Here is a 15,000-nt window from a genome sequence, read left to right as displayed (position 1 = left end):
TCGATCATGTTGATTGTGAACTGTAAGTGGGTACACAGATGATCGATCATGTTGATTGTGAACTGTAAGTGGGTACAGAAATGATTGATCAGATGTATACGAGAGAGAGAGAGAGCGTGTGTGTGCGTGCGTGCGTGCGTTTGTGTGTGTGTTTGTGTGTGTGTTTGTATGAGTGAGTCTTTGCGTTTATGAAGCTTGTCTGTCTCCCATTATCTTCCTTAACACAAACACACTCAGCCACACAGACACACTCAGACACAGACACACAAACACAGACACACCGACACACACACACACACACACACACACACACACACACACAGAGTTGACTTTTTAACATGCTTCCAGCTCAGAGATGATAATGAAATGCAGTCACTACCCAGGCCATCAACAACTTGAACTGTTTGTCATTGACTTGAACTGACCTGACCTGACCTGACCTAACAGAACCGAGCGGAAGTGACTTGATTTGAGTTGAACTGAACCTGCCTTGATGATTGGCCAACAGGGGTTGTTTACAACCACCGCATGATAGAGAACTCAAACCCGATTTTTTTTTTTTTTTTTTTTTTTTTTTTTTTTACTGTGGATAAAAGAATAATCAAGGAGCATGCACACATAAAAAAAAGCATAGAAAACAAACGACAACAAGAAATGATCATATCGATTTGATGAAATCAATACTTTATCTTAACCAAAAAAGTTGGAAACAAATCGAGTGAAAATCGGAAAAAGAAAAACCAAAACCATGAGATATACATTTCCGAAATAAGAAAATAAAAAGAACAAAGAAAACAGAGACGAAGTTGTAGAAATTAAAATTATGTCTGAAGAAGACAGGAAAAAAACGAATAAAAGCTGAAAAACAAAACCAGAAACAAACAAAACAAAAAAAATATATATATATATATATACATTCCTCTGACAAATAAAAAAAAAGTGTATTCAAAAACACACCTAAAAACATTTAATCGAAAATCGAAACTAGAACCAAAAATATGATTGTGCAGGTCTGATGAATCGGGAGAGTGACAGAGGCAAAGCAAATGTGAGAGATGGAAGGGGATTAGGGGGGGGTGAGGGGGATCTGTCTAGCACCGTTGGGACACCACAACACCTCCCCCACCACCACCACCCCGCCCATCCCCGTACCCCCACCCCTCGTGACAACGAGGTATTGAGGCAGAAAGGAACCATGCTGCCGCCTCCCCAAGCAATCCAACCCTCCCTCAGTGGAATGATCCCCGAGCTTTCTGTCACTCAGCTACGCAAAGGTGTTGGGATGGGGGAGGGGGCGGGGGGGGGGGTTAATTCAAATAACGCCACACACGAGCTGAAAGGGAACAGTTGTTGCGGCCTGTATTGGCGCCAGGCCTGTATTGGCGCCAGGCATAATGCTGTCATCGGTGACAACTTTCGCCGTCAAGGTTCGTTTAGTCTGAATCGAGTCACACGGCCATCACAGCGACACACTCTCTCACTTCTGCATAATAGCTACGAAAGTGTTGACGCCAGTTCTGAACTCTGCTGAACAGTTTTGTTTCAGGCTGAGACATACCACATTCTTCTGTCCCAGCCATGTGAATATCAGGAGATGATTAATGCCTAACTGGACTAGGAGATGAGCTATAAAAAAAGTAAGTTTTTATTGTTGTTGTTGTTGTTTATTTTGTTTAAAGCTGAGTTACCTAAGTGTGATGGCGACATTTTCTGATACCAGATTGGACATCATACTGAGAGATACGATATATCAATCAAATATATCCCAAGAGAAATTGATACGCGATCGTGTTGTTCATAATCACAATACAAACGTGGTAGATACGCTTTAGAGACGCGTTCATGCTTACTTATCCAAAGGGATCACATAAGATTACGAACATTTCATTTGTTCAAGAACAATTAACCGTAATCACATAACATTACAAAGAACATTTCACATGTGTTAAAAACAATTAGCAGTATTAAACAATCTTTTTACCCTTCATTCTGGCTTTTGTTGCATATTTACCCGGCGATTTGTTTTAGTGACAGAAGGAATCGCCTGTATTGTTTCACGTTGAGTCATCAGATATTGAATAGACATGTTGGCAGAACTCTTTCGTTCACTTTATCTAAGTTGAGTCATACCGGCTTGTTGTTGATGCATTCACCTCTGTGAAACCATGAGGAAAGGTGATGCTGAACTAAAGCATGTGCTGAAAAGGTCAGTTTTCATCATGACTTCCGGTCATGAGGAGGATGTTTTCACTCCAGTTTGTTTGCTTATTTCCTTTCTTTCTTTTTTCTTCTTTTTTTTTTGTGTGTGTGTGTGGTTTTTGGGTGTTTTTTTGTTTTGTTTTGTTTTGTTTTATTTTGTTCCCATTACACTGCTGAAAGACGAAGCAAGTAAGTGGAATTTTTTGGTTCTATTGTTTGTTTGACTGATTGATTGTTTATTTGTTTGTTGGCTGTTTTGCCAGACGAACCACACGAAGTATTGCAACAAAATCGCCAAACTATTACATGAAATTGTTTCTTTGTTTGTTTCATTCTTTTTTCTTTCTTTTTTAACTTTTTTTTTTAATTTGCAAAGACTTGTATACAAAATACAGAGATCAGTATGAACAAACAGTATAAACAAACAGTAACACCCAATAGAGACCAAAAACAAATGATTAGAAACAAATAAATGAATAAATAAAAATAAACTATAATAAACAACAACAACAAAATTTTTAATCAATAATAATAAGAAAAGAAAAAAAAGAAAAAGAAAAACACATATACACATTTAACTACTTGTCCAATCATTCAATCAATTAATGTTGACACATTATTGATTGCAGTATGATGATGGTGTAAGATGATAGTAATAATAATGAGACCAGTTGTAACATAGCAACAGCATCACATACACACACACACACACACACACACACACACACACACACACACACACACACACACACTTACTCGCATGCGTACACAGTAATTTCCCCGCCCCTTCCACCCACTCGATTTTTTTCCTCCCCTCGTCTAACATCACTTACAGTGAAAAGACGTTAAACTAAAGAACGAACACACACACACACACACACACACACACACACACACACACACACACACACACACACACACACACACACACACACACACACACACACACAGAGAAAACACTGAAATGTTTAATGTCATTAGCTGTAAAGCTCTAGTGACATAGTAGGTACAAACCAGAACAAAAATGGTGCAAAACAAATAAAATGGAACAGAAGGGAAAAAACATTAAACTAAACTACTAAAGGATAAGCGGCACTTTGGTATTTTGTCGTTTGCTTAAAATGTCCATGTGGCAGGCGGGTACTGTGCCTTTTTTTCCCCCAAGTCGTTCGTCTCCAAGGTTTGAACAGTACACAGGAAACAAAGTACATATCATAATCCGAATGCTAATTATCTAAGCATGTGACATCGACACACATCATATCAATATGAACACATAACAAAGTACATATAAAACATATAACACGTCAGAAAAATACATTGTCGAAATTGACCATCCAAATGTAAACCTTCCTTTTGTCTATGCCTCCCCCCCCCCCCCCACCCCCGCTCCCCCCGCACTCCCTCTCCCCCCTCATATAACCCATGCTAAGTTAAAAATGAATTACTGAGTATTTGGACCGATAGTAGATGTTTTACGTATGTATACTGCCTCGGATACATATTTTGCTAGTGAGAGTATCATAATTTATCTTCATTTTCTCTCATCAGTATGACGAACAAATCTTTTCTCTGCACTGGAGCTGTATTGAAGAGAGAGAGAGAGAGAGAGAGAGAGAGAGGATAACAAAAAGGTTGTGGAGGGATTATCCTGAAATGTCGTGGGAGTATAAGCCATCATGTACACTCAATTGAAAAACGACATGCACACTGTCATTTCATTGCCCCTCTACCTCTCCCCACCTCTCTCTCTTTCTCTCTCTTTCTCTCTCTCTGACTCCTTCACTCTCTGTTCCCCTCACTCCATCACTCCTCTCTTCTCTCTTTCTCTGAACCTGTCTCTTTCTCTGTCTTTCTGTCTGTCTTTCTGTAGGAAGAAAGTCCCCCCCCCCTCCGCCCCACCCCGTGGGGATGCCGGGGGTCTTTCAGTATAAATAGCATCCCCGCCTTCTGGAAATTCTGTGCTAGGAATTTTCTCTTTTCTGTCACTCTCTTTGTTTCTGCCTTTTTTTTTCTATCTTCACTGTTGTCTCCTTTTTCTGCCTTCCCAGTCCATTCCCCTTTCTTTTTTCAAGCAAGCCAGGACACTTTTTTCTCTTTTTTCCGCAGTCCATGATGTACTATCTGTGCTGTTTTGCTCTGTTGATGAGGTAGTGAGATGTAAACACTGGGATGGGCACTAGCTACCCATTCTGCAGTGTTATTTGCCTATATAGCCTTTTTATGTATATTTTGTTTGGCTTTGAAGTATTGTTTTGTTTTGTTTTTGTTGTTGTTGTTGTTTTCCATTTTTATGATTTTTGTGTAATCTGGGGATGATAAATTAAGCGGAATGGCTGGCGTCCTCAGCATGGCCTGGCCTTATTTGCCGTAAGGAGCTAAATAGTTGGGATACTGTGTCTTGAACTGCGTTTTGTGGGTTTCTTTTAGTGTTGTTGTTTGGGGGGAGGGGGGGGGGGGTTGTTGTTGTTGTTGGGTTTGCTTTTATTTTTGTTTTTTTGGTGTGTGTTTTTTTGTGTTTTTTTTGTAGATGTGACAGTTTTGTGTTGACGCAGTTGATAATTTGTATGGTTTGACAGTCCTGATATGGCCCTGTGCGGTCGGCTGGACTAGAAGCAACAAGAATAAGAATAAGGAAGAAAGTCCTTGTTGTATACCGTGCATTGTTAGTAAGTTCCATTTTGTTTTCTTTCTCGCTAACGAATCATGCTTTATCATATTCGTTTTTCTGTTGTTGTTTTTTTTCCTAATTGTTTGTTTGTTTGTTTTGTTTTGTTTCTTATTTGTTTGCTTGTTTGTAGTTTTTACCCAGGTATGGATGGGAAACATGTGTATTTGCTTATCTCAGTACCCTGGTTAATTAAAATTTCGTAATCGTGTAGTTTTGTTTCGTTTTGTTTCTCTTTCACTCCCCTTCCCTACTTCCCTCCCCTTCCCCCTTTCTCCCCATCTCTTCGGCTATTCCTTCCTTCCTCCCTGCATCATTCTGTCCGCCCTTTTTTGTCTCACTTTATCTCCTCTGTCTCTGTCTGTCTGTCGGTCTCTCTGTGTGTGTGTGTGTGTGTGTGTGTGTGTGTGTGTGTGTGTGTTTCTCTGTTTCTCTGTCTCTGTCTCTCTCTCTCTCTCTTTCTCTCTGTCTCTCTCTTTCTCTCTCTCTCTCTCTCTCTCTCTCTCTCTCTCTCTCTCCTCCCTCTCTCTCTCTCTGTTTTTCTCTCTCTCTCTTTCTCTGTCTCTGTCTGTTTGTCTGTCTGTCGGTCTCTCTCCCTCTTTCTCTCTCTCTCTCTTTGTTTCTCTCTCTCTCTCTTTCTCTGTCTCTCTCTGTCTGTCTGTCTGTCTCTGTTTCTCTCTTTGTGTGTGTTTCTCTCTCTGTGTATTTCTCTGTCTGTCTGTCTCTGTCTCTCTCTTTCTGTTTCTTTGTTTCTCTCTCTCTCTTTCTCACCCCTCCTCTCGCACGCCTGTCTCCCCCTCCCTCCAACCCTACCCCCCTTCCCCACACACACATCTATGTTTGTCTATACCCCTCCCTCTTCTCTGTCTCTCTCTCTCTCTTTCTCCCTCCCCCAACCCCTCTCTGTTTCTGTCTCTGTCTCTCTTTCTTCCCATCTCTCCGTCTCTGCTCCTCCATCTTCCTCCTCTCCCTGTCCCCACCCCACCTCTCTCACAGTGTAAGGACGTAACATAAAATAACGAAGCATTACATTATATAACTTAAATTTCTAAAACATTTAAAATGAAGTCAAATCAAATAAAAACACGATGAATAAGATAAACTGAAGTAAGATAAAAAAAAATAAAATGAAATGAAACAAAATAAGATAGAATGATAGTCATTCGGATGAGACGATAAACCGAGGACCCGTGTGCAGCATGCACTTATCGCACGTAAAAGAACACACGGCAACAAAAGGGTTGTCCCTGGCAAATTCTGTAGAAAAATCCGCTTCGATAGGGAATCAAATAAAACTACACGCAGGAAAAAAAAATACCCCCCAAAATGGGTTGCGCTGTAGTGTAGCGACGCGTTCTCCCTGGGGAGAGCAGCCCGAATTTCACACAGAGACAAAAAAAGTAGTAGGCCTATAATGCAGTACAATACAGCACAAGACGATACAAGACAATACAATACAATACAATATAATACACTACAATGCAATGCAATACGATACGATACGATCCAACGTAATGCAATACAATACAATGTGACACGATACGATACGATAAAATGCAATGCAATATAATACAATGCAATGCGATGCAATGCAATGCAATGCGATACGATACGATTTAATACAATACGATGCGATTCAATACAATACAATACATTACAATGCAATGCAATGCAATGCAATAAATACAATACAACGCAATATTATGCATACCATGCAATGCAATACAATACAGTGCAGTGCAATACGATACGATACGATACAATACAATGCTATACAATACAATACAATGCAACACAATACAATACAATAGATAAAAAAAAAAACCCACTGGAATATTTCTCCTAACAGGACAGCGAAGCGAACAAGACGTGAGCTGAAAAGGTTTGAACCATCAGCTTTCGTGCAGCACCGTCGCCTGACTTGTCCACCTAACCCCGGGAGCTGCTGCCATGGACCCCTTCTACGTTGTCCCTTACTCCTCTCCCTACCACTCCGGTTTCCCCCCTGCCCCTCCGCCCCCCGGGCATCACCCCCCACCCTCCTTCCACCCCATGACCCCCGCCTCGGGAACCTCAAGTGAGTGTGGTGGGGGAGAGAGCGTTGGGGGTGGAGGAGTGGGGGCGAGAGAGAGAGGGGTTGGGTGTGGGGGGGTGGAGAGGAAGGTGAGAAGAGAGAACGTCCAGTGAGTGTGGTAGGGGGGGAGAGAGAGTTCGGGGATGGGGGAAGTGTGTGTGTGTGTGGAAAGAGAAGATTGAAGAAAGAGATAAAAAGAGAGATGGAAGGAGATGGGTGGTGGGGGGGTGGGGGGGGGAGACGAGAGAGAGAGAGAGAGAACACTTAACACTGAACACTGAAATGTTTAATGTCATTAGCTGTAAACCTCTAGTGACATAGTAGGTACTACTCAGAACCAAAATGGTACAGAACAGCTAAAATGGAACAGAAAGGAAAAACAGAATTGAAGCAATTGACACTTTGACACTTTGTCATTAGCTTAAAAAGTATATGTGACAGGGGGGTAGGGGTGTGTGATGTGCCTGTTTTTTTGTTCGTTTGTTTGTTTTCCTGTCGTTCGTCTCTTAGGTTTGGATAGTACACAGAAAACAAAGTACGTATAAATCATAAAATAAATATTCAAGCATTTAACATCGACACACATCATATCAATACAAACACATACCAAAGTACATATAAATCATATAATAATTGTATAACTTTTTTTTATAATAATTGTTTAAGCCTGAACATCGAAACCCATCATATCAGTACAGAGAGAGAGAGCGAGACAGAGACAGAGAGAGAGAGACAGAGAGAGAGAGAGAGAATGTATTATATGTATATATATATATAAAAAAATATTAAAAAAAAGAAAAAAGAACTACCCAAATCCACCCCGCTGTGTCCGGGTGGCAGTGCTGATGCAGGCCCAGCCCCCACCCCAGACGGCCACCCCGGGTAACGCCTGCTCGTACCGTCAGCTACCCGTGCAGATCCAGTGCCAGCACTGCGGAGCCAACGTCATCACGTCCACTGACTACCGGGTAGGCGGCTTCACCTGCCTCATGGGGTTCCTCATCGCTGTGGTGGGGTGAGTGTGGTGGGGTGGTGGGTGAGTGTGGTGGGGTGAGTGTGGTGGGTGAGTGTGGTGGGGTGAGTGTGGTGGGGTGAATGTGGTGGGGTGAGTGTGGTGGGTGTGTGGTGGGGGTGGGGTGAGTGTGGTGGGGTGAGTGTGGTGGGGTGAGTGTGGTGGTGTGGTGTGGTGGGGTGAGTGTGGTGGGGTGGTGGGGTGAGTGTGGTGGGGTGAGTGTGGTGGTGTGGTGTGGTGGGGTGAGTGTGGTGTGGTGGGGTGAGTGTGGTGGGGTGAGTGTGGTGGTGTGGTGTGGTGGGGTGAGTGTGGTGGGGTGAGTGTGGTGGTGTGGTGTGGTGGGGTGAGTGTGGTGTGGTGAGTGTGGTGTAGTGAGTGTGGTGGGGTGAGTGTGGTGTGGTGAGTGTGGTGGGGTGAGTGTGGTGTGGTGAGTGTGGTGGAGTGAGTGTGGTGTGGTGAGTGTGGTGAGTTAAGTGTGGTGGGGTGAATGAGGTGGGGTGAATGAGGTGGGGTGAGTGTGGTGGGGTGAGTGTGGTGGGGGTGTGGTGAGTGTGGTGGGGTGAATTTGGTGGGGTGAGTGTGGTGAGTGTGGTGTGGTGAGTGTGGTGGGTGAGTGGTGGGTGAGTGGTGGTGTGTATGGGATGGGGTGAGTGTGGTGGGGTGAGTGTGGTGGGTGAGTGGTGGTGTGTATGGGATGGGGTGAGTGTGGTGGGGTGAGTGTGGTGGGGGAGTGTGGTGGGTGAGTGGTGGGTGAGTGGTGGTGTGTATGGGATGGGGTGAGTGTGGTGGGGTGAGTGTGGTGGGTGAGTGGTGGTGTGTATGGGATGGGGTGAGTGTGGTGGGGTGAGTGTGGTGGGGGAGTGTGGTGGGGGAGTGTGGTGGGTGAGAGGTGGTGTGTATGGAATGGGGTGAGTGTGGTGGGGTGGGGTGAGTGTGGTGGGGTGAGTTGATGGGTGAGTGTGGTGAGGTGAGTGAGTGTAGTGGGGTGAGTTGGTGGAATGAGTGTGAGTGTGGTGGGGTGAGTTGATGGGTGAGTGTGGTTAGGTCAGTGTGAGTGTAGTGGGATGAGTGTGATGGGATGAGTGTGAGTGTGATGATCATTCAGATTTTAATAACAGTTAAACGAATAGATAAGTAAATGAATGAGTATACAACTTCAAGAAATGCGTTGGTGTAATGGTGTTGAATATGTGTGAAATATATCATGAACAGGTGAACAAAATAATAAATAAATGTCCGTATCAAATATGAACTCGAAGCGTTTGTTGTTGTTGTCAGTGTTATTATTGTTGTTGTTGCACGTGCTAAATGTAAACTTAGTCTTTGCTGTTGTTGTTGTTGTTGTTATCGTTGCATATGCCAACCATGAACGAGGTTGTTGTTGTCGTTGCTGTTGTTGTTGCACGTACTAAATGTAAACGTAGTGTTTGTTGTCATTGTTATTATTGTGGTGTTGCACGTGTTAAATGTGAACTTAGTGTTTGTTGTTGTTGTTGTTATTGTTATCATTGTGGTTGTTGCACGTGCTAAATGTAAACTTAGTGTTTGTTGTCGTCGTCGTTGCACGTGCTAACCATGAACGAGGTGGTTGTTGTTGTCGTTGCTGTTGTTGTTGCACGTACTAAATGTAAACGTAGTGTTTGTTGTTGTCACTGTTATTATTGTGGTGTTGCACGTGTTAAATGTGAACTTAGTGTTTTTTGTGGTTGTTGTTATTGTTATTATTGTGGTTGTTGCACGTGCTAAATGTAAACTTAGTGTTTGTTGTCGTCGTCGTTGTCGTCGTCGTTGCACGTGCTAACCATGAACGAGGTGGTTGTTGTTGTCGTTGCTGTTGTTGTTGCACGTACTAAATGTAAACGTAGTGTTTGTTGTTGTTGTCATTGTTATTATTGTGGTTGTTGCACGTGCTAAATGTAAACTTAGTGTTTGTTGTTGTTATTGTTATCATTGTGGTTGTTGCACGTGCTAAATGTAAACTTAGTGTTTGTTGTTGTTGTTGTTATTGTTATCATTGTGGTTGTTGCACGTGCTAAATGTAAACTTAGTGTTTGTTGTTGTTGTTGCTGTTGTTATTGTGGTTGTTGCACGTGATAAATGTAAACTTAGTGTTTGCTGTTGTCGTTGTTGTTGTCGTCGTTGCACGTGCTAACCATGAACGAGGTGGTCGTTGTTGTCGTTGCTGTTGTTGTTGCACGTACTAAATGTAAACGTAGTGTTTGTTGTTGTTGTCATTGTTATTATTGTGGTTGTTGCACGTGCTAAATGTGAACTTAGCGTTTGTTGTTGTTGTTGTTATTGTTATTATTGTGGTTGTTGCACGAGCTAAATGTAAACTTAGTGTTTATTGTTGTTGTTGTTGTTATTGTGGTTGTTGCTCGAGCTAAATGTAAACTTAATGTTTGTCGTCGTCGTTATTATCATTGTTGTTGTTGTCGCTGCACGTGCTAACCATGAACGAGGTTGTTGTTGTTGTTGCACGTACTAAATGTAAACTTAGTGTTTGTTGTCGTTGTTGTTGTCGCTGCACGTGCTAACCGTGCACGGGGTGGGCGGGGTGGGTGGCTGTGTGCACAGAGGGGTGCTGGGCTGCTGCCTGATCCCATGCTGTGTGGACGGCTGCAAGGACGTGACCCACACCTGTCCCTTCTGCAACAACACCGTGGGCCGCTTCCGCCGCCTCTGACCACCCACAAGACAAGACAAGACAAGACAAAAGTCTTTATTTTCGAGGACAATTGATAAGCACTGGCGCGCATTTTTTTCTTTTCTCTTTATTTTTATTTTATTTTATTTTATTTTTTTACATCCAGTCCCCGCTCTGAAACAGGACCTACACTGCACAATAACACATTTTTGAGTCATAGCATGCACTACACAATACTGCATAAAGGCGTGAGCGTGGTAATGATCACACACACACACACACACACACACACACACACACACACACACACACACAGAGAGAGAGAGAGAGAGAGAGAGAGAGAGAGAGAGAAGAGGTCTTCAGCTTCTTCCGTTCTCCCTACAGAGTCTTTAGGGCGACACACACAGAAGAACTGTACACAAGATGTTTCCTGGTCTGTCGGTCGTGTGTCTAAAGGATGCGTTTCTTCAAATGGTTTTCCCGTCAAAAATGCTGTATTGTCAGCCAGTCGATGTAGTTGTTGTTGTTGTTGTTGTCGTCGTCGTCGTCGTTTTCTCTCTGTCTTCCTCCGTAGTCAGTTCCTTGGATCTTTTTTTTTTTCTGCGCCATCATCTGCACCGTTTCGGTGGCATTACTCCCACGCCGCTCATTTAGATTCCCCCATACACGGCCACACCCGGGTTCGTCCGTCACAGTTCCATTGTCGGCAGTCGATGTTAGGTCGCCAGGAGGCCACACTCCAGAGGAGACCCTGTACTGCTGCTGAGTCATTTCGGTGGTGTTCAGTGGTGCCTGTTCTGATTTAACGTACTTAGGACACCACCTACTAAGCCCTCTACTAACGACAATAATGGCTTAGTCGCGGAGCCAGACTGAGTGAGCGTCCCTCCCAGAGTGGAGACCGCCACCACGTCCCCCAAACAACAGCCCCCCAATGAATCTGCCGACACTGAAGACATTGACAGGACTTACCCCAAGCACGGAAGTGGAGGGGTATCGAAACTGAGGTCACCTTGAGAGCAGGGCATGAAAGGACACAGACTTTGAGACCTTTTTGTTTATGTTCATGATGATGAAGGAGGAGGAGGATGACTATGACGATGTTGCTATGGAGATCCATTTTGGTTTGGGACTGCGTGAAAAGGCTGTGCTCTACACTTCCTGTCATAATGATATCCCGGCGTTAACCAGGCCCGAGAGATACAAACACTTCCAGTGTTGGTCAGGTAATTAGAGCAACACACCCAAAGACACATCCGTGAAGTGGATGATACTCGACTGTGTGGTCCCAGTCTCCCCATTTAATCCCACAGCACACTCAACTCTGGGTAGGAGCCGGCCGCGGATAGAAAAACCCACCTCCGCGGGGAATCGAATCCGCGTTCCTCCTAGCCGTCAGTCCGCGACGCTAACCACTTCGCCACGGTCAGTCGTTGTTGTTGTTGTTGTTGTCGCCGTTTTCCCTCTGTCTTCCTCCGTAATCACTGCCTTGAGGTATTGTTTTAGCACGGCTATTGGATCTAGTGGCGTGGCCATACCGACCATACATAATTATGGTCCGATGGGTTGCTTGATGGTTTTGGCACACCTGCTCATTTGCGATGTGATCAGTGTATGTGGTGTTGAGTGTGTGATCAGTGTATGTGGTGCTGAGTGTGTGATCAGTGTATGTGGTGTTTAGCGTGTGATCAGTGTATGTGGTGTTGAGTGTGATCAGTGAATACTGGTGTTGAGTGTGTGATCAGTGTATGTGGTGTTGAGTGTGTGATCAGTGAATACTGGTGTTGAGTGTGTGATCAGTGTATGTGGTGTTCAGTGTGTGATCAGTGAATACTGGTGTTTAGTGTGTGATCAGTGTATGTGGTGCTGAGTGTGTGATCAGTGTATGTGGTGTTTAGCGTGTGATCAGTGTATGTGGTGTTGAGTGTGATCAGTGAATACTGGTGTTGAGTGTGTGATCAGTGTATCTGGTGTTGAGTGTGTGATCAGTGAATACTGGTGTTTAGCGTGTGATCAGTGAATACTGGTGTTGAGTGTGTGATCAGTGTATGTGGTGTTGAGTGTGTGATCAGTGAATACTGGTGTTGAGTGTGTGATCAGTGTATGTGGTGTTCAGTGTGTGATCAGTGAATACTGGTGTTTAGTGTGTGATCAGTGTATGTGGTGCTGATTGTGTGTGATCAGTGAATACTGGTGTTGAGTGTGTGATCAGTGTATGTGGTGTTCAGTGTGTGATCAGTGAATACTGGTGTTTAGTGTGTGATCAGTGAATACTGGTGTTTAGTGTGTGATCAGTGAATACTGATGTTTAGTGTGTCAATCAGTGTATCTGATGTTGAGTGTTTCGCGATATTGCTGCATTGCCGTGGCTTGATGGAAACATGGGGAACATGTGAGCTAAAAGATAGAATGACAAAAGAAAGACAAGAAAGGGAAACAGACCCAGCAACCAAACGCTTCTGTGTGAGGCTGTGGCTGTGTGTCTGTGTCTGTGTCTGTGTGTCTGTGTGATGTAACAATTGTTGCGTGCACGTGTGTGATTCTATTTTACCCTTTTTTTCTTTTCTTTTTTCTTCTTTTTTTTGTATAGCACTTAGAGCCATGTTTACATAATCATTATCATTATCGATCATTATGAGCATCATCATAAGTATCATCGTTATTATTATTATTATTACTATCATCATCATCATCATTATTAGTAGTATTTTTGTTGTTGTTGTTGTTGTTGTTATCATTATTACTATTTTTGTTATGATCATAATCATTGTTATAACTCATTATCATTATTAATTGTTATTTGATAATGTGTGATTCTCCTTGCCATGGTTGAATTAGTCTCTAAGGGAGAGGAAGCCATCTTTCACCCCCCCAACCCAAACTCATAAAAACAGAAATGATGTATACCTGCCTTAAAGTTTTCAACAACAAGAAAAATGGAGGGTGCACTAGAGTTACAGCCCTTGCTACAAAGGTACCATCACGCGCCCTGGTCTACTCAGTTTATTGCACAAAATGTTACCTGGTCAGAAACGTATTGCTTTTATGCTGTTTTAAAAACATTTGCGAAGTGCATTCGCTTGATTTGTGTTGGTGTGTCGTGCTTGAGAGTGTCCGACAGAATTTCATTAAGATTCTTATTTTGATTGTTAGATGAAGAAAACCTTCTATGGGCTATGTTGCTGTTGCATCTTTAGGTAGGCCTTGAGATCCATAGAAATTATCAGCCACCCTCCACCCCCTCTCTGATCCCCTCTCTCCACTGTATGGTTTTGACCTGCACGTGATATAATGTCTACAGCCTCATGAAACAGCCGTCGATTTCTGGCAGAGAGAGGATATAGGCTCTCATGGCAATGGCACAAGCAGCAGAAAAGAGTTCCAGCTGGATCTGGTCGAGGAGGAATGAAAATAAACTTCATAAGGATTAAACTCAAACTAGGCGTACAATGGCTCAGTGGTTAAAGCGTCTGCCAAAAAAGGTGACTCATTCCTGAAGTAGCGACCACCCTGGAGGCGCGGGTTCGAACCTGCTGAGGACCAGAAAAAAAGGCGGCAATACAAGGGCATCCAGGAGTAATGACCTGGGTGCGGCCCGGCCCCCTTAGAGTGTAAGGAGTTGAGGGCCGAAACACTTGACTGAGGGGGGCTTCTTCTCTGAAGACCTTGTACTGTCCAACTCTCCCTGGAGTTTCTTTTCACTCATTGTGAATTCTGATGTCTAGGTGCTTTCCATGATCACTTGGCTTCAAGAACAAAATAAACGTTGTCACACGATGACAGGGGGGTGGGTGGGGGTTCACAATAAGGATAACTGAATCAGATTAAATGTTGGTAATTCAGCACAAGATTTATTTTTCAGTTATTGTAAATCAAAAGTGACATATCAAATATAATTTCATCCAGTCAAAATACGACGCTGGCAAGGACAGCAATAAAATGGAAACATACAAACTAGCTAAGGAAGAAGCAGCAAAAAGATCAAGGCGGAGGGTGGGGGAGGGGAAGGGTGTGTAGGGGGGCCAGGCAGGCAGCATGGTTAAACAACCTATCTGACAAGTGCACGCCACTCGCTTGCCTTCCGCTCCACGTGTCCGCTGCTGTTTGTTATGCATGTTCACGGGCGTCTTTCAGCTCCAAACATCAATAAATCCCGGCGAACTGATTCCCAGAGACTGAAATCTGCAGAGGGGTGTGAAACGTGGCTGTTTGTGTACACCCACCACCACACGTGTTTGAGGGGGTTTTTTGTTTGTTGTTGTTGTTGTTGTTTTTGTTGCTTTTTTTTGGGGGGGGGGGGGGGGGGGGGGGAGGGGAATGATAACGATGGTAAATTGGCATCATCAATGGTTATATTTTTCCCCAAACTTTCCTGGTGATAATTTCGATTGTGCTGGGAA

General features: G+C 43.6%; 1 protein-coding gene across 1 annotated transcript; it reads left to right on the top strand.

The window, feature by feature from the left end:
• The first annotated feature begins 6,717 nt into the window (after positions 1-6,717).
• Positions 6,718-10,891, top strand: LOC143301611 (LITAF domain-containing protein-like). The gene is made up of 3 exons (XM_076616007.1): positions 6,718-6,944; positions 7,782-7,956; positions 10,531-10,891. Exons 1-3 carry the CDS (start codon positions 6,818-6,820, stop codon positions 10,637-10,639), a joined length of 411 nt encoding a protein of 136 aa, XP_076472122.1. The 5' UTR covers positions 6,718-6,817; the 3' UTR covers positions 10,640-10,891.
• Positions 10,892-15,000: the final 4,109 nt, after the last annotated feature.

This window comes from Babylonia areolata, chromosome 27, assembly GCF_041734735.1.
Source record: "Babylonia areolata isolate BAREFJ2019XMU chromosome 27, ASM4173473v1, whole genome shotgun sequence".
In the NCBI taxonomy this organism is placed as follows: domain Eukaryota; kingdom Metazoa; phylum Mollusca; class Gastropoda; order Neogastropoda; family Buccinidae; genus Babylonia; species Babylonia areolata.
This window is presented reverse-complemented; position numbering and strand designations above follow the sequence as displayed.